Source organism: Motacilla alba, chromosome 22 (genome assembly GCF_015832195.1).
Source record: "Motacilla alba alba isolate MOTALB_02 chromosome 22, Motacilla_alba_V1.0_pri, whole genome shotgun sequence".
NCBI classification, from domain to species: domain Eukaryota; kingdom Metazoa; phylum Chordata; class Aves; order Passeriformes; family Motacillidae; genus Motacilla; species Motacilla alba.
The window spans coordinates 145,891-162,600 of NC_052037.1; the positions used below are offsets into that span (position 1 = coordinate 145,891).

General features: G+C 62.8%; 3 protein-coding genes across 4 annotated transcripts; 2 read left to right on the forward strand and 1 right to left on the reverse strand.

Annotated features, from left to right (window-relative positions):
* Positions 1-38: 38 nt before the first annotated feature.
* Positions 39-4,551, reverse strand: LOC119710914 (phytanoyl-CoA 2-hydroxylase interacting protein). Its single transcript, XM_038160448.1, has 5 exons — positions 4,319-4,551; positions 3,152-3,335; positions 2,278-2,452; positions 1,487-1,604; positions 39-1,380 (listed from the first exon to the last, which is right to left on the reverse strand). The coding sequence occupies exons 2-5, from the start codon at positions 3,314-3,316 to the stop codon at positions 846-848; spliced, it is 993 nt and encodes a 330-aa protein (XP_038016376.1). The 5' UTR covers positions 3,317-3,335; positions 4,319-4,551; the 3' UTR covers positions 39-845.
* On the forward strand, positions 3,359-4,309 carry LOC119710754 (collagen alpha-1(I) chain-like; the record flags this gene model as incomplete). The annotated part of the gene is made up of 1 exon (XM_038160155.1): positions 3,359-4,309. A coding segment is annotated over one exon (951 nt), but the record flags the coding sequence as incomplete, so codon positions are not given.
* Positions 4,552-5,225: 674 nt separating the features above from the next.
* Positions 5,226-15,724, forward strand: POLR3D (RNA polymerase III subunit D). 2 transcript variants are annotated; one of them, XM_038160295.1, is made up of 9 exons: positions 5,226-5,381; positions 7,333-7,501; positions 9,581-9,624; positions 10,923-11,068; positions 11,144-11,271; positions 11,965-12,136; positions 12,215-12,462; positions 14,928-15,080; positions 15,263-15,724. In XM_038160295.1, the coding sequence occupies exons 2-9, from the start codon at positions 7,334-7,336 to the stop codon at positions 15,383-15,385; spliced, it is 1,182 nt and encodes a 393-aa protein (XP_038016223.1). In that variant the 5' UTR covers positions 5,226-5,381; position 7,333; the 3' UTR covers positions 15,386-15,724. The 2 variants fall into 2 exon arrangements, with proteins under 2 accessions (XP_038016223.1, XP_038016224.1); XM_038160296.1 differs by having other exon boundaries at positions 11,147-11,271.
* Positions 15,725-16,710: the final 986 nt, after the last annotated feature.

The window sequence follows — 16,710 nt, forward strand, 5'->3', positions numbered from 1 at the left end:
GGGGTCCCGTGGGGGACAGAGGCGCGTGACACGGCCGGTGGCGACCGCACAGAGTTTATTGAAACACCTCCAGCACAGCACAGGGATGCTCGGGGAGGGGGAGCCGGTGTTGTACAGCGTGCAGGGGGGACACAGAGACGGGGGGCGGGCACCCCGGGGGGGCCGCACGCAAGCGCCATGCTGCCGACGGCTCATGCGGGGGGCGGCGGGTTGGGGGACACGGGGAGGGGGGTTCAGCTCCGTTCTCCCCTTCCCCGGCTCCTCCGGCTGCCTCCGGGGCCGCGGGGCCGGGGTCTCGGGCGGTGCGGGACGGCAGAGCAGAGGGGGTCAGGACACGGGGGCACGCCCAGGGTCCCCCACGCCACTGCAGCCCCGCGCCGGCGGGGGCGAGGGTCCCAGTCTGAGCACCCCCCGTCCCCCGGAGCAGTTCGAAACCGGGGGGTGCTTCCAATATCTCCCTGAACCCCCCGGGGTGGCCGGGGAGCCCCAGTCCCGGCTGGCAGGGCCGGGGCTCCCTGGGCGCTGCGTGAACCTGGGGCGGGGGGACGCGGGCGGAGGGGAAGGGGGTCCCGCAGCGGCTGCGCGGAGCGGGGCAGAGCGCGGGGCTCACGCCGGCGAGGGCGCTGCCGCTCGGCCAGTCCAGGAGATGAAGGCTTCCTCCCTCGGGGCGCGCAGCGGCGCGGGCTCTGCCTCCTTGCCGAACCGGCGTCCCGCCGGCTCCTTCCTCGGGGCACCGCCCGGACCCCCCGAGCCCACCCGTGTCCTCCACCCACCGGCGTCCGTGGGAGAAGCCCCCGCGGCCAGCAGCGCCCGTCGCCCTGCCCGGCCCTGCCCGCCTCGGCCCCTTAGCGCCCCACGCTGATGTTGCACGTCTTGCAGCTGGGGTCCTTTTTGGCGTTGGCGGTGGAGAGGCTCATGAGCTGGTGGCCGCTGATCTCCCCCAGCACGCCGAGGCTCAGGTCCACCGGCTCCGTGTAAATGACCTCCAGGATGCTGTCCTGGGCGTGGCGGTACACCAGCTCGCCCTCCTCCACGCAGCACGTCAGGAACTTGTTGGAGGAAATGTCCAGCTGGGGAAGGCGCTCCCGGCAGAAGAGATCCCCGGAGGAGCCCTTGGGCGCCAGGACCAGCACGACGTAGTGGTAGGCGGTGTACATGCAGTAGAAGTCCGCGAAGTAGAGGTTGGTGTTGGGGTTGAAGAGGCGCTGCGCCGGGATTTGGAAGCGGTACCGGCCGTAGGGCGAGTCCTGCGGGGGCTGCCCGGTGTTGAACTCGGTGTTGCAGCTGAAGAAGATGCCGTGCAGCATCCCGCTGGTGGGCGAGCCGTGGCTCCCGCTGTTGTCCTTCAGCGACGGCTTCATCACGTTCCCGCAGTGCATCCTGCCACGAGGCGGAGGAGGAGGAGGAGGGACACACAGACAGGCACAGGCAGGGTCAGGGAATGCGCTCTGGGAGCGGGGAGCGTGGGGAACGGGGCTGGGGGTACCTGACGTGCTGGAAATACTCCTTGTGCTGGTTGCGGTAGAAGACGGAGAAGCGCAGCATGCGGCCGGCGATCAGCTCCGCTTTCTCCTGCAGCTGGGCTAGGTGCTCCTTGGCGTAGTCTGGGGACAGGCACGGGGACATCAGGGCGTCTCCATCCCCCTCCAGCAGCCCATCCCTGCCCGCAGCTCCCCGCACCTCCTGCCTCCCACTCATCAGCTGCCGCTCCAACCGGCCCGGCTTGTGCCAGCTCCCGGCATCGCCCCCGTCCTCCTCCGGGTTCCCAGCTCCCAGCATTTCCCCCATCCTCTCTCGCTGCTCGTGGCTGCCGACATCACCCCCGATTTCCCCCTGCTCCCAGCACTGACCCCTGCTCGCTCCCAGCTCCTGGGATCGCCCCTGCTCTCCCTCCCCGCTCCCAGCACTGACCCCTGCTTGCTCCCAGCTCCTGGGATCGCCCCTGCTCTCCCTCCCCGCTCCCAGCTCCAGGCATCATCCCCGTCCTCCCTCTCAGCTCTAGGCATTGCCCTCTTCCCCCTTCCATCTCCCAGCTTCCCTCCTCCCTCCTGGTTCCCAGCCCTGGCCTTTGCCCGTGTCCTCCTCATCCTCCCGGTTCCCAGCATGGCCTCCATCCTCCTCCCGGCTCCCGGCGCAGTCCCCAGCCCCGGCCCGGCTCCTGACTCCAGGAGCATCAATCGCGTCCTCCCTCCTGGCTCCCAGCATCGCCCCCATCCTCCCTCCGGGCTCCCGGGCGCATGGTCCCTGCCGGCCCCGGGCCGCGGCGGTCCCGCTCACCCCCGGTGCAGAACTCCACGGTCTCGCTCCAGCCGGACACCAGGTACTCGCCGTCGCTCTGCTTGACCGCGGTCTGCACGGCCACGCTGTACTCGGTGCGGGGGCTCAGGAACCAGTGGCCCCGCACCGTCATGGGCAGCGGCACCGCCTTGGCCACCAGCTTGGTGGGGACATCCTGCGCCGAGCGGGGAGGGTCAGGCGGGACAGCGTCCTCCCGCACCCCGCCCCGCGCCGCGGGGATGCTGCCGGGTACCGCGCACCCCAAAATATCCACGGGGACCCCCCCAAAACACCGCGGTGACACGTCTCGGGCCGCCCCCCCACCCCGCTCTGTCCCCACAGCGCTCCCCCGCCCCTGTCCCCAAACACGTCCCTGCTGCCATGGGGACACAGGGTCCCCGGGGCGGGGGTGGTCGCGGGGTCCCCCCGCTCCCGGTGGCATCTCGCGGTGTCAAGAGGCCACGGAGCAGCTCCGCAGTGCAGAGCCGTTTCTGTGGCAACGGCGGATGCTGAAGTCGGGAGATAGAAGGGGAAAAAATATCCCACCCCCCACCCCCCCACCCCTTATTATTGGGGAGGAGAGAAAAAAAATAATATTAAACATTAAATAGCATCACCGTGGCAACGGCGCTGCTAAAAACGGCCCGAATTAGTGACTCGCAGCACGGGGAGGGGGAGCAGGAGCAGCTCGGCTCCCCCGCGGGGGCTCAGCGGGGTCCGTCACCCACGATCCCCGTCCCAGTCCCCTCCGCCAGCGCGTCCCGTGAGGGGAATGACCCAAATTCAGCGCTAGAGAGGGCTAAGAACCGGTTCCTCCCTGCCAACCCCGTCTCCTCTCCCCGGGCAGGGGGTCCCGCGTCCTCCCCCGGCTCACCCGGTGCTTGAACTTGTTGGAATTCTTGTTCTCCTTCTTGTTGAGGTCGATGAAGTAGTGGGTGACCCTCTCCAGGTCCCCCTTCTCCATAGCCCAGGAGATGCGGAAGGAGTCGCAGGTGATGTTGTTGATCTCGATGTTTTTGGGGGTGGAGAGCAGCTCCATGGCCGGAGGGGCTGAGCTCCTGCGGGCACAGCGCGGGCTTTGGGGGGTGCCGAGCCCCCTCTCGCTGCCCACGCCGGCGCTGCCAAGGCCGCCCGCGGCGGAGCAGATGGCAGCGGGGTGGAAAAGCGGCCGGGAGCCAGGAATAGGCAGCGCAGGCAGCAGCAGGCAGCGGGACGCCGGGAACAAGCCCGGTCGGGTGCGGGGGCCCCGGCCGCTCCCCCGGGTGCCGCGGGGCCCCGGCGCGACGCCAGCGGGCGTTTCGGGGTTTGCTCAACACCGGGTGGGGAAAGAAAAACAAGGGGAGAGCCGAGGGAGTTGCTGGGAGAGGGGAGGGTTGGACGCGGGCACTGGAAAAGCTGGATCCGCCTTTGCCCCGGCCCGTGCCTCAGTTTCCCTGCGCCCCCAGGAAGGCGCGCTGGGGGTGGGCGATGCCCGCGGAGGGGGGACGCGGAGTCACGTCCCCGGCACGGGAACGGGGGGCTGGGGGTGAGGCGCCCCCCGCCCTTCAGGCCGGCTTGGTGCGGGGGCAGCCGTGGCACCGCGGGGCTGCCAGCGTGCCACCGCCCCCCCCGTGTGCCCGCGGCCACCCACGCCGGGCTCAGCCGCGCGTGTCCCCGTCACTCGGCACCCACGGCCACCCACGGCCACCCACGGCCACGTGTGCCCCCCATCTGCGCAGACCCCCTGCGCCCCAAAGCCGCTGCCACCCCCCGCCAAAGCCCTTGGGCACGGCGGAAGGTCACCGCTCTGGGGACAAGGTGCCACCTCGCTGCCCCGTGCCCGTGCCCGGCGGTGGCGCAGGAATTCTGCGCCGGGATTGTGCCAGCCGGATCGTGTCACCGTGTCCCCAGCGCCTCGTGTCCCCTAAGAGCCCTCAGCGCCGCCGTGCCCGCCGCGTCCCCTGCCCTCCGAGCATCCCCCGGCCGTGCCACCGGCGCGTCGCCCCAGCTCCGCCGGGGTTCGGCGGCCGCTCCGGGGTCGCCGTGCCGGTGAGGCCCTTACCTGGCCGTGCCGGGGGGCTGCCGGGAGGCGCGGGGATGCCGGTGGAGCGGCAGGGCAGGACAGAGAGCCCCGGGGGGGCTGATCCAAGCGGGAAGGACGGAGGATGCCGGAGGGATCGAGGTGGTACCCGGCGATGCCGCGTCGCTGCCTGCGGCTGATGCGACTGGGATCCTCCCAGCCAGCTCGGAAATAGCAAACACCCTCCAGAGGAGGGAGAGGAGAGGAAAAAAAAAAAAAAAAAAAAGGGAAAAATAGATATCCAGGGAGCTGGGAGAGAAGGGGGAGGAAGGAAAAACCTCCCGGTTCTGCCAATGGCATGGAGGGATGCGTGCGGCGTCAGGTGATGGAGGCAGAGTGGGATGTGGGTGCAGATTGGGGGTGGGTGGTGGGCAGGTTCTGCCTGTTCCCCCCATTTTTGGGGCTGGGGGGGGCTGTCCCGGTTGTGCCGCTTGCGGGACAATGGGGACACCCCCTCCCGGCCCCAAAAATGGGATGGAGGAGGTGCGTGGGAATGCTGGTACCCACACAGGACCCCCGCGGGAATGGGGGTGCAGAGCCCAAGGGGGGCAGACGGACGGACGGACTTTTTATTTTGCACGTAATAAACACCCTTCTTGGAGGGACAAGGCTTTATTCGGGTGGGCGGGTGGGAGAGCACCCCAAAAACCTCATTGCTCCCCACATTTCTGCGAGAGAATGCCCACGCATGAACCCCCTCTGAGGGGGTGCCGGCTGGCTGTGGGGCTGCAGAGCACCCTGAGGGGGTGCTCGCACTGCAGGAATCCCGTGAGGGCGTTAAATGAAGGCCTGAGTGACCCCCCAAAAATGTCCCCCCCAGCTCTGCCCACGGTGCCCGGTCCGGAGAGCCGGGCACTGCCCGTCACAAAGATGGCGCCACCGCCCTCACGCAGGGTTGGGCAATGCCAACCACAAAGATGGCGGCTCGTTGCCAAGCCCGCCGTGCCCTCAGCAAAGATGGCGGCGGCAGCGTCGCCTCAGGAAGGGCGCGCCGTGCGTGACGCGTGCGCAGTGGGGGCGGCGAGCCCGTGGCTGCCCGGGCAGGGTGAGGGGCGGCGTGGCGGGGAGGGGGATTCGGGGGGATTCGGGGGGTCCGGGGGGTCCGGGGGGCCCCGAGGGGAGCGGGGAGGGGGGTGAGAGCCCTGGGGAGCGGGGGGCCCTGTTTGGGGGTGTATGAGGGGGTGGGAATGCTGGGGAGAGGGGTGAGGGGGGGTAAAGGGGGGCAAGGAGGGGCTGAGATCGCTGGGGAGGGGGCGCAGGGGGGCCCGGGGGGGTGAGGCCCGTGAGGAGGGGGCTGCGAGGGGTCAGGGGGGTCTGAACCCCTGGGGAGTGGGGACGAGGGGGTGCTGGGGAGAAAGGGGGGGACTGAGAGCCTTTGGGAGGGGGGAGCGGGGCGGTGGTGGGGGCTGAGAGCCCTGGGGAGGGGCACAGGGGGTCCTGTTTGGGGTGCATGGGGGCTGGGAGCCCTGGGGAGGGGCGTAGGGGGTCCTGTTTGGGGTGTATGGGGGGCTGAGAGCCCTGGGGAGGGGCACAGGGGGTCCTGTTTGGGGTGTATGGGGGGCTGGGAGCCCTGGGGAGGGGCACAGGGGGTCCTGTTTGGGGTGTATGGGGGGCTGAGAGCCCTGGGGAGGGGCACAGGGGGTCCTGTTTGGGGTGTAGGGGGGGCTGAGAGCCCTGGGGAGGGGCACAGGGGGTCCTGTTTGGGGTGTAGGGGGGGGCTGAGAGCCCTGGGGAGGGGCACAGGGGGTCCTGTTTGGGGTGTTTGGGGGGCTGGGAGCCCTGGGGAGGGGCACAGGGGGTCCTCTTTGGGGTGCATGGGGGGGCTGGGAAGCTGGGAAGAGGGGGTTCAAGGGGGTTCTGTTTGGGGTGCAGGGGGAACACGACGCCCCTGGGTCATGGGGATCTTGTTTGGGGGTGCAGGGGTTCATTATTGAGGGGGGGGTGTAGGTTTGAGCCCTGTTTGGGGGTGCAGGGGTTCGTTATTGGGGGGTGCAGTCCTGAGCCCTGTTTGGGGGTTCATTATTGGGGGGTGCAGTTCCCAGCCCTGTTTGGGGGTTCGTTATTGGGGGCTGCAGCTCCCAGCCCTGTTTGGGGGTGCAGGGGTTCATTATTGGGGGGTGCAGTTCTGATCCCTGTTTGGGGGTGCAGGGGTTCATTATTGGGGGGTGCAGTTCTGATCCCTGTTTGGGGGTGCAGGGGTTCGTTATTGGGGGGTGCAGTCCTGAGCCCTGTTTGGGGGTGCAGGGGTTCGTTATTGGGGGGTGCAGTCCTGAGCCCTGTTTGGGGGTGCAGGGGTTCATTATTGGGGGGTGCAGTCCTGAGCTCTGTTTGGGGGTTCATTATTGGGGGGTGCAGTTCCCAGCGCTGTTTGGGGGTGCAGGGGTTCATTATTGGGGGGTGCAGTTCTGATCTCTGTTTGGGGGTGCAGGGGTTCATTGTTGGGGGGTTGCAGTTCTGAGCTGTGTTTGGGGGTTCATTATTGGGGGGTGCAGTCCTCTGTTTGGGGGTGCAGGGGTTCGTTATTGGGGGGTGCAGTTCTGATCTCTGTTTGGGGGTGCAGGGGTTCATTATTGGGGGGTGCAGTTCCCAGCCCTGTTTGGGGGTTCGTTATTGGGGGGTGCAGCTCCCAGCCCTGTTTGGGGGTGCAGGGGTTCGTTATTGGGGGGTGCAGTCCTGAGCCCTGTTTGGGGGTGCAGGGGTACATTGTTGGGGGGTGCAGTTCCCAGCCCTGTTTGGGGGTGCAGGGGTTCATTATTGGGGGGTGCAGTTCCCAGCCCTGTTTGGGGGTGCAGGGGTACATTGTTGGGGGGTGCAGTTCTGATCTCTGTATGGGGGTTCGTTATTGGGGGGTGCAGTTCTGATCTCTGTTTGGGGGTTCGTTATTGGGGGGTGCAGTTCTGATCTCTGTTTGGGGGTTCGTTATTGGGGGGTGCAGTTCTGATCTCTGTTTGGGGGTGCGGGCCCCCCGCGCCCCCTGAGCGTGCCCCTCCCCGCAGGATGGCCGAGGGGGGCTCTGGCAGCTCCGGCTCCCCGGGCAGCCTGCGGCCGGGGGGGCTCCCGGGGCCCCGGGGGGTGCTGGGCCGGCGCCCCCCCGCGCCCCCCCTGAGCCCGGGCCGCCTGCCCTCCATCCGCTCCCGAGACCTCACCCTGGGGGGCGTCAAAAAGGTGAGACCCCCCCTTCCCCTCAGTGGGGTCACCCGATATCCAACCGGGGGACCCCCGTGGCTGGGGGGGTGAGGAGGATTTCATTGATATTAGAAGGCGGATTAAATATTGTAGTATGTTATATTATATTATGTTACATTATATATAACATATATGTCATAATATATATTATATGTCATAATATAGATAAATGTAATATATCATATCATATTATGTTATATCATATTATATAATGTTATATATTCTCTTTTACTAGATTCTGTCGTATAATATGATATGTAATATGTATTATAATATATATTATAATTCAAATAAATATAACATGTATTATATTATGTTATATAATATAATATAATATAATAATATAATATAATATAGTATAGTATAAAATAATATAATGTAACATAATATTATGTTATATTATGTTATGGTATAGCATATTATGTTATATAATATAATACTATATAATATAATATAATGTAATAGTATATAATATAATATAATATAATATAATATAATATAATATAATATTATATTATATTATATTATATTATATTATATTATATTATATTATATATTATAGTACATTATAGTACATTACATTATACTATATTATATTATATTATATTATATTTATTATATATTATATTATATTAATATATATTGTATATTACATCATATTATATTATATATATTATATTATATTATGCCATATTATGTCGTATTATATCATATTATGTATAATATGTATATTATATTATATTATATTATATTATATTATATTATATTATATTATATTATATTATATTATATTATATTATATTTCACTCCATTTCTCTCCCCTACACTCTGTATTACGCCCAGGCCGTGTGTGTCTGTGTGTGTGTGTGTGTCTGTGTGTGTCTGTGTCTGTGTGTCTGTGTGTGTGTCTGTGTCTGTCTGTGTCTGTGTGTCTGTGTGTGTGTCTGTGTCTGTCTGTGTCTGTGTGTCTGTGTGTGTCTGTGTGTGTGTCTGTCTGTGTGTGTGTCTGTGTGTGTGTGTGTCTGTGTGTGTCTGTGTCTGTGTGTCTGTGTGTGTGTCTGTGTCTGTCTGTGTCTGTGTGTGTGTCTGTGTGTCTGTGTGTGTCTGTGTGTGTGTCTGTGTGTCTGTCTGTGTGTGTGTGTGTCTGTGTGTGTCTGTGTGTGTCTGTGTCTGTGTGTCTGTGTGTGTGTGTGTGTCTGTGTGTCTGTGTGTGTGTGTGTGTGTGTCTGTGTGTGTGTGTCTGTGTCTGTGTGTCTGTGTGTGTGTGTGTGTCTGTGTGTCTGTGTGTGTCTGTGTGTGTGTCTGTGTGTCTGTCTGTGTGTGTGTGTGTCTGTGTGTCTGTGTGTGTCTGTGTGTGTGTCTGTGTGTCTGTCTGTGTGTGTGTGTGTCTGTGTGTGTCTGTGTGTGTGTGTGTGTGTCTGTGTGTCTGTGTGTGTCTGTGTGTGTGTCTGTGTGTGTGTGTGTGTCTGTGTGTGTGTGTGTGTCTGTGTGTCTGTGTGTGTCTGTGTGTGTGTCTGTGTGTCTGTCTGTGTGTGTGTGTGTCTGTGTGTGTGTGTGTGTCTGTGTGTCTCTGTGTGTCTGTGTGTGTGTCTGTGTGTGTGTGTGTGTCTGTGTCTGTGTGTCTGTGTGTGTGTGTGTGTCTGTGTGTGTCTCTGTGTGTGTCTCTGTGTGTGTGTGTCTGTGTGTCTGTGTGTCTGTCTGTGTCTCTGTCTGTGTGTGTGTCCCTGCCCGCCCTGCCGCTGTCCCTGGCTGTCGCTGCAGTCCCCAGTCACGCGCTCAGGCCTGGCCCCGGTGGTTTAGGGGCGCTCCCCGTGCTCGGGTGAACGGTTTCACTCCGTGTTTCCCCTGAGCACAAACGGGAACACCCAGCGGGATGAGAACTGCTCTCCCTTTCCCTGGGCTCAGAGGATGTGGCAGCCAGCAGTGTTCCGGGAAGGATTGTGCCCGGCTGGTCCCCGCCAGGGGAAGCGGGGTGACACCGGGCCCCAGAGAGGCTTTGGGGTGCGGCCGAGAGCCCGGGGGGGCGGGGATGATTTCTCCTCTCTGTTCTGCCCGCAGAAAACCTTCACCCCCAACATCATCAGCAGGAAGATCAAGGAGGAGTGAGTGGGGACTGGCACGGGGGGGCTGGGCTGAAACGGGGGGCACGGGGGGGTTTGGGGTCTGGAGCCTCTGTGCGGGGGAGGGACTGCGGGAGGGGATCCCGGTGATCCGTGGAAACAGCCCAGACACCCATGGGAATTCCCAGATATCCGTGGAAATACCCCAGATATCCGTGGGAATATCCCAGATATCCGTGGGAATAGCCCAAATATCCATGGGAATTCTCAGATATCCATGGGAATAGCCCAAATATCCATGGGAATTCTCAGATATCCGTGGAAATACCCCAGATATCCATGGGAATATCCCAAATATCCGTGGTAATATCCCAAATATCCATGGAAACAGCCCAAACACCCATGGGAATCCTCAGACATCCATGGAAATACCCCAGATATCCATGGGTATATCCCAAATATCCATGGGAATAGCCCAAATATCCATGGGAATTCTCAGATATCCATGGGAATAGCCCAAATATCCATGGAAATAGCCCCGATATCCATGGGAATAGCCCAAATATCCATGGGAATAGCCCAAATATCCATGGGAATTCTCAGATATCCATGGAAATATCCCAAATATCCATGGAAATAGCCCAAATAGCCATGGGAATTCTCAGATATCCATGGAAATAGCCCAAATATTCATATAAATATCTCGGATATCCGTGGAAATGTCCCAGTTATCCATGGGAATGTCTGAAATATCCATGGAAATATCCCAAATATCCATGGAAATGTCTGAAATATCCATGGAAATTCTCAGATATCCATATAAATATCCCAAATATCCACACCAATATCCCAAATACCCACACCAACATCTTCGGGTGGTGTGCACAGGTCCCTTCCCCAAGCCCCAAGCAGGGGCAGGGCTGGGGCCGGGGCATTGCCAGGGGCAGGGGCAGGGCTGGGGGGGATGTGGGGTGATGTGGGGTGATGCGGAGGGGGTGTGAGGGTGATGTGGGGTGGTGTGGGGTGATGTGGGGTGGTGTAGGGTGGTGGAGGGTGGTGTGGGGTGATGTGGGGGTTGATATGGGGTGGTGTGGGGTGTTCTGGGGTGATGTTGGGGTGATGTGGGGTGGTGTGGGGTGATGTTGGGGTGATGTGGGGTGGTGTGGGGTGTTCTGGGGTGATGTTGGGGGGTGGTGTGGGGTGATGTGGGGGTTGATATGGGGTGGTGTGGGGTGGTGTGGGGATGATGTGGGGTGATTTGGAGGGGGTGTGAGGGTGTTGTGGGGTGGTGTGGGGTGATGCACAGGGGGTGTGAGGGTGCTGTGCCCGCTCTGCCCCAGGCCCCGCGAGGACGTGGCGGTGAAGAAGGAGAAGAAGGAGCGGGAGCGGCAGCGGGACGGGCACGGCCGGGGCCGGAACCGGCCCGAGGTCATCCAGTCCCACTCCATCTTCGAGCAGGGCCCCGCTGAAATGATGAAGAAGAAAGGTGAGGGGAGCTCCTCTCTGGGTGGTTTGGGGTGTCCCGCCTCGGGGTGACCCTGGGCTGCTCCCGTGTCCCCAGCAGGCTCCTGGGACAGGAGCGTGGACGTGTCCGACTTCGGCCCTTCCCACATCATCAACATCAAGAAGGAGAAGAGGGAGACGGACGAGGAGACCAAGCAGATCCTGAGGATGCTGCAGAAGGACGATGTCAGTGGGCATGGAAGGGGTGGCTTTGGTGCCACCGGGGGGTGCTGAGTGTCCCTTTTGTCACCCGGGCAGTGCTGCGTGTCCCCTGTGCCACCATGGCAGGGCTGAGTGTGCCCTGTGCCACCGGGCAGTGCTGAGTGTCCCCTGTGCCACCATGGCAGTGCTGCATGTCCCCTGTGCCACCATGGCAGGGCTGAGTGTCCCTCTTATCACCCAGGCAGTGCTGAGTGTCCCTTGTGTCTCTGCAGTGGTGCTGAGTGTCCCTTATGTCACCCGAGCAGTGCTGAGTGTCCCCTGTGCCACTGGGGCAGTGCTGAGTGTCCCCTGTGCCTCCAGGGCAGTGCTGAGTGTCCCCTGTGCCACTGGGGGGTGCTGAGTGTCCCCTGTGCCCCCAGGGCAGTGCTGAGTGTCCCCTGTGCCCCCAGGGCAGTGCTGAATGTTCCCAGTGCCCTAGGGCAGTGCTGAGTGTCCCCTGTGCCCCCAGGGCAGTGCTGAATGTCCCCAGTGCCCCGGGTGGTGCTGAGTGTCCCCTGTGCCCCCAGGGCAGTGCTGAGTGTCACCTGTGCCCTAGGGCAGTGCTGAGTGTCCCCTGTGCCCCCAGGGCAGTGCTGAATGTCCCCAGTGCCCCGGGTGGTGCTGAGTGTCCCCTGTGCCCCCAGGGTGAGGCTGAGTGTCCCCTGCCTGTCCCCGCAGTTCCTGGATGACCCGGGGCTGAAGAACGACATCCGGAACAAGCCGGTGCAGCTGCCCCTGGCGCACTCGGGGTGGCTCTTCAAGGAGGAGGCGGCGGAGCAGGAGGACGCGCAGCCATGGCTCCCCGCATCCAAGGAGGAGAAGATGGAGCTGGACCCGCCAGCGGTGAAAGGTGGGCTGGGCTGGGGACACAGCAGGGACAAGCTGGGGGTGTCCCCCTCTGCCCCGTGCCCACGCACCCCCTCTGCAGTGAAGGAAGAGCCGTGCGAGGAGGATCCCAAGCCGGCCCAGCCCAAGGGCCCCCCCGGCTTCCCGCGGGACGTGTCGGCGGCAGAGCTGCTGCAGAGGCTGAGCCTGGCTCAGGAGGAGGAGCTGCTGTTCCTGCAGCTCCCGGACACCCTGCCCGGGCAGCCCCCCAGCCACGACTCCAAACCCAGCAAGGCCGAGCTGCACAGCGAGGACGGGCAGGTGCTGCTGGTGAAGCAGGAGAAGAGCCAGGTAGGGCCACGGTGGGGGTGCCCCCTCGTCCCCTCCCCTTCTGTGGTGTCTCCCCCAAGCCCATGAGGGTGTTCCCCCATCCCATGGTGTCCTTTCCACCCCATCCTGTGGTGTCCCTCCATTCCATGGTGTCACTGTCCCTCCATCCCATGGCAGCCTTTCCAGCCCATCCTGTGGTGTCCCTCCATTCCATGGTGTCACTGTCCCTCCATCCCATGGCAGCCTTTCCAGCCCATCCTGTGGTGTCCTTCCCATCACATCCCACGATGTCCCTCCATCCCATGGTGTCCTTTCCAATCCATCCCATGATGTCCCTCCATCCCATGGTGTCACTGTCCCCACATCCCATGGTGGCCTTTCCCCCACATCCCATGGTGTCTCCCCCTCATCCCGTGGTGTCATATTCCCCAGTCCCATGGTGACCTCCCTGCTATCCCATGATGTCCCCCCCATTCCATGGTGTCCTCCCCCTATCTCGTGGTGGTTTTTCTCCTCCAATCCTGTGCTGTCCCCTCATCCCATGGTGCTGTCCCCCACAATCCTGTAGGGTGATCCCAGTCCCATGGAGTGATCCAGTCCCAGGGCTGATCCCAATCCCAGGGCTGATCCCAGTCTCAGGAGGCTGATCCCGGTCCCAGGGGGCTGATCCCAGTCCCAGGGCTGATCCCAATCCCAGGGCTGATCCCAGTCCCAGGGGGCTGATCCCGGTCCCAGGGGGCTGATCCCAATCCCAGGGGGCTGATCCCGGTCCCAGGGGGCTGATCCCGGTCCCAGGGCTGATCTCGGTCCCAGGGGGCTGATCCCAGTCCCAGGGCTGATCCCAATCCCAGGGGGCTGATCCCGGTCCCAGGGGCTGATCCCAATCCCAGGGCTGATCCCGGTCCCAGGGCTGATCCCAGTCCCAGGGCTGATCCCGGTCCCAGGGGGCTGATCCCGGTCCCAGGGGTCTGATCCCAGTCCCAGGGCTGATCCCGGTCCCAGGGCTGATCCCAGTCCCAGGGCTGATCCCGGTCCCAGGGCTGATCCCGGTCCCAGGGGGCTGATCCCGGTCCCAGGGCTGATCTCGGTCCCAGGGGGCTGATCCCAGTCCCAGGGGGCTGATCCCGGTCCCAGGGGGCTGATCCCAGTCCCAGGGGGCTGATCCCGGTCCCAGGGGGCTGATCCCAATCCCAGGGCTGATCCCGGTCCCAGGGCCTGATCCTGGTCCCAGGGGCTGATCCCGGTCCCAGGGGGCTGATCCCGGTCCCAGGGCCTGATCCCAGTCCCAGGGGCTGATCCCGGTCCCAGGGGGCTGATCCCGGTCCCCAGGGCTGATCCCAATCCCAGGGCTGATCCCAGTCTCAGGAGGCTGATCCCGGTCCCAGGGGATTGATTCCAGTCCCAGGGCTGATCCCGGTCCCAGGGCTGATCCCGGTCCCAGGGCTGATCCCGGTCCCAGGGCTGATCCCGGACCCAGGGGCTGATCCCGTTCCCAGGGGGCTGATCCCGTTCCCAGGGGGCTGATCCCAGTCCCAGGGGGCTGATCCCGTTCCCAGGGGGCTGATCCCGTTCCCAGGGGGCTGATCCCGTTCCCAGGGGGCTGATCCCGGTCCCAGGGCTGATCCCAGTCGCAGGGCTGATCCCAGTCGCAGGGCTGATCCCGTTCCCAGGGGGCTGATCCCGGTCCCAGGGCTGATCCCGGTCCCAGGGCTGATCCCAATCCCAGGGGCTGATCCCGGTCCCAGGGCTGATCCCGGTCCCAGGGCTGATCCCGGTCCCAGGGGCTGATCCCGGTCCCAGGGCTGATCCCGGTCCCAGGGCTGATCCCAATCCCAGGGGCTGATCCCGGTCCCAGGGCTGATCCCGTTCCCAGGGGGCTGATCCCGGTCCCCAGGGCTGATCCCGGTCCCAGGGCTGATCCCGGTCCCAGGGCTGATCCCGGTCCCAGGGGCTGATCCCGGTCCCAGGGCTGATCCCGGTCCCAGGGGGCTGATCCCGGTCCCAGGGCTGATCCCGGTCCCAGGGGCTGATCCCGGTCCCAGGGCTGATCCCAATCCCAGGGCTGATCTCGGTCCCAGGGGGCTGATCCCAGTCCCGGGGCTGATCCCAATCCCAGGGGGCTGATCCCAATCCCAGGGGGCTGATATCCCGGTCCCAGGGGCTGATCCCGGTCCCAGGGCTGATCCCAGTCCCAGGGCTGATCCCGTTCCCAGGGGGCTGATCCCGGTCCCAGGGGGCTGATCCCGGTCCCAGGGCTGATCCCAGTCCCAGGGCTGATCCCGGTCCCAGGGGATTGATTCCAGTCCCAGGGCTGATCCTGGTCCCAGGGCTGATCCCGGTCCCAGGGCTGATCCCAGTCCCAGGGCTGATCCCAGTCGCAGGGCTGATCCCGGTCCCAGGGGGCTGATCCCGGTCCCAGGGCTGATCCCGGTCCCAGGGCTGATCCTAGTCCCAGGGCTGATCCCGGTCCCGCTGTGCCGTGGCAGGAGGCGAAGCAGGCAGAGAACATCTGCACCCTGGCCGACCTCCCCGAGGGCCAGGTGGGGAAGCTGCTCATCCGGAAGTCAGGAAAAGTGCAGCTGGTGCTGGGCAAGGTCACCCTGGACGTGACCATGGGCACGCCCTGCTCCTTCCTGCAGGTATGGAAGGGCCGCTGGCACCCGATTTGGGGCGTTTCACCCCAAAATAACCCCCCAGGGGGCCGTGGTGGCTCTTGGTGACCGTGGGGAAGGGTCCTGCTGGTCCCCTCTGGGAGCAGTGGCATCTCGCAGGGGTTCCTGTGGCGCAGGGCTGCTCAGGGCTGTTTCTGCCCCGGGAACAGGAGCTGGTGTCCGTCGGCATCGGGGACAACCGCACGGGGGAGATGATCGTGCTGGGCCACGTGCGCCACAAGCTCGTCTGCTCCCCGGATTTCGAGGCTCTCCTGGAGCACAGGCACCGGTAGCCCGGGGGCTCGCGGCCCCCCAGCCTCGGGACGGACCCTCAGCCCCTCCAGATGTGCCTTTGGGACGTGGGGAGGGGGCTCGGGCAGCGATCCCGATCCCGTGCTGTGATCCCGGTCCCGAGGGATCCCGAGGGATCCAGAGCCGGCTCCCAGCTCCTGCCAGCCCCGCAGGTGTCCGGCCGTGTCCCCACACCAGCGGCTGCCCCCAGTGCCAAACGGGGATCTCGGGGTGTGTGGGGGGCTGGGGTGCGTCCCCCAGCTCTGTGGACACGCTGGTGGGAGCAGGACACGTGTCCTGGGGGAAAAAACCTGGAATAAAGCCTCTTTTCCCCCGTGTCAGTCTGGCTCTGCCACCTCTGCTGGGCCCTGCAAGGCCTTGGGGTCCCTGGGCGTGGCTGCAGCGCGTGGGGGGCACTGGGTGAGCCCCACCCTGTCCTGGGGGGTGACAGGGCTGTCATCGTGGAGCCAAAGCTCCCTGGATGCCACCAGCCCCGGGGCAGGGAGCGGGGATGGGGGGCACTGACCCCCTGGGCAGGGAGCGGGGATGGGGGCACTGATCACCTGGGCAGCGATGGGGGGCACTGACCCCCTGGGCAGGGAGCGGGGATGGGGGCACTGACCCCCTGGGCACAGCTGGGCCTGCACTTGCCCCTCTCACGTTGATCTCCCACCTCATCCCATCCTAAACCCCCCCCCGTGACCTTACCCTCCCAATTCCATATGAACCCCCACTCCTGCCCCATCACACCCCATCCTCCCCACCCCATATTACCCCTGCTTCCCATCCCATCCCATCCCATCCCATCCCACCCCCACCTTCCCGTCCCATTTTACCCCTCCAATTCCATCTCCTCCCCCCTCCTGCCCCGCTCCATCCTTCCCATCCCACCCCATCCCATTTTACCCCCCTGAATTCCATTTTAACCCTTTCCCACCCATCCCATATCACCCCGTTCCCACCCCATTCCATTTTACCCCTGAATCCCACCTTAACCCTCTCAATCCCATATTATCCCCCCAATCCCATTTTGGTCCCCAATCCCATATTATCCCCTCAATCCCATTTTGCCCCCAATCCCATATTATCCCCCCGTCCTATTTTGCCCCCTAATCCCATATTATCCCCCGGTCCCATTTTGCCCCCCAATCCCATATTATCCCCTCAATCCCATTTTGCCCCCAATCCCATATTATCCCCCCAATCCCATATTATCCCCCAATCCCATTTTGCCCCCCAATCCCATATTATCCCCCCAATCCCATTTTGGCCCCCAATCCCATATTATCCCCCGTCCCATTTTGCCCCCAATCCCATATTATCCCCC

Excerpts from the sequence above, each read along its gene's own strand:
- LOC119710914 (XM_038160448.1), bottom strand. The coding sequence starts at position 3,316 with ATGGAGCTGCTCTCCACCCCCAAAAACATCGAGATCAACAACATCACC. Across the intron at positions 2,453-3,151 it reads CCAACAAGTTCAAGCACCGG|GATGTCCCCACCAAGCTGGT; the intron begins GTGAGCCGGGGG and ends CGCTCGGCGCAG. Across the intron at positions 1,381-1,486 it reads GAGTATTTCCAGCACGTCAG|GATGCACTGCGGGAACGTGA; the intron begins GTACCCCCAGCC and ends GCCTCGTGGCAG.
- POLR3D (XM_038160295.1), top strand. The coding sequence starts at position 7,334 with ATGGCCGAGGGGGGCTCTGGCAGCTCCGGCTCCCCGGGCAGCCTGCGG. Across the intron at positions 11,272-11,964 it reads GGATGCTGCAGAAGGACGAT|TTCCTGGATGACCCGGGGCT; the intron begins GTCAGTGGGCAT and ends CTGTCCCCGCAG. Across the intron at positions 12,137-12,214 it reads GGACCCGCCAGCGGTGAAAG|TGAAGGAAGAGCCGTGCGAG; the intron begins GTGGGCTGGGCT and ends CCCCCTCTGCAG.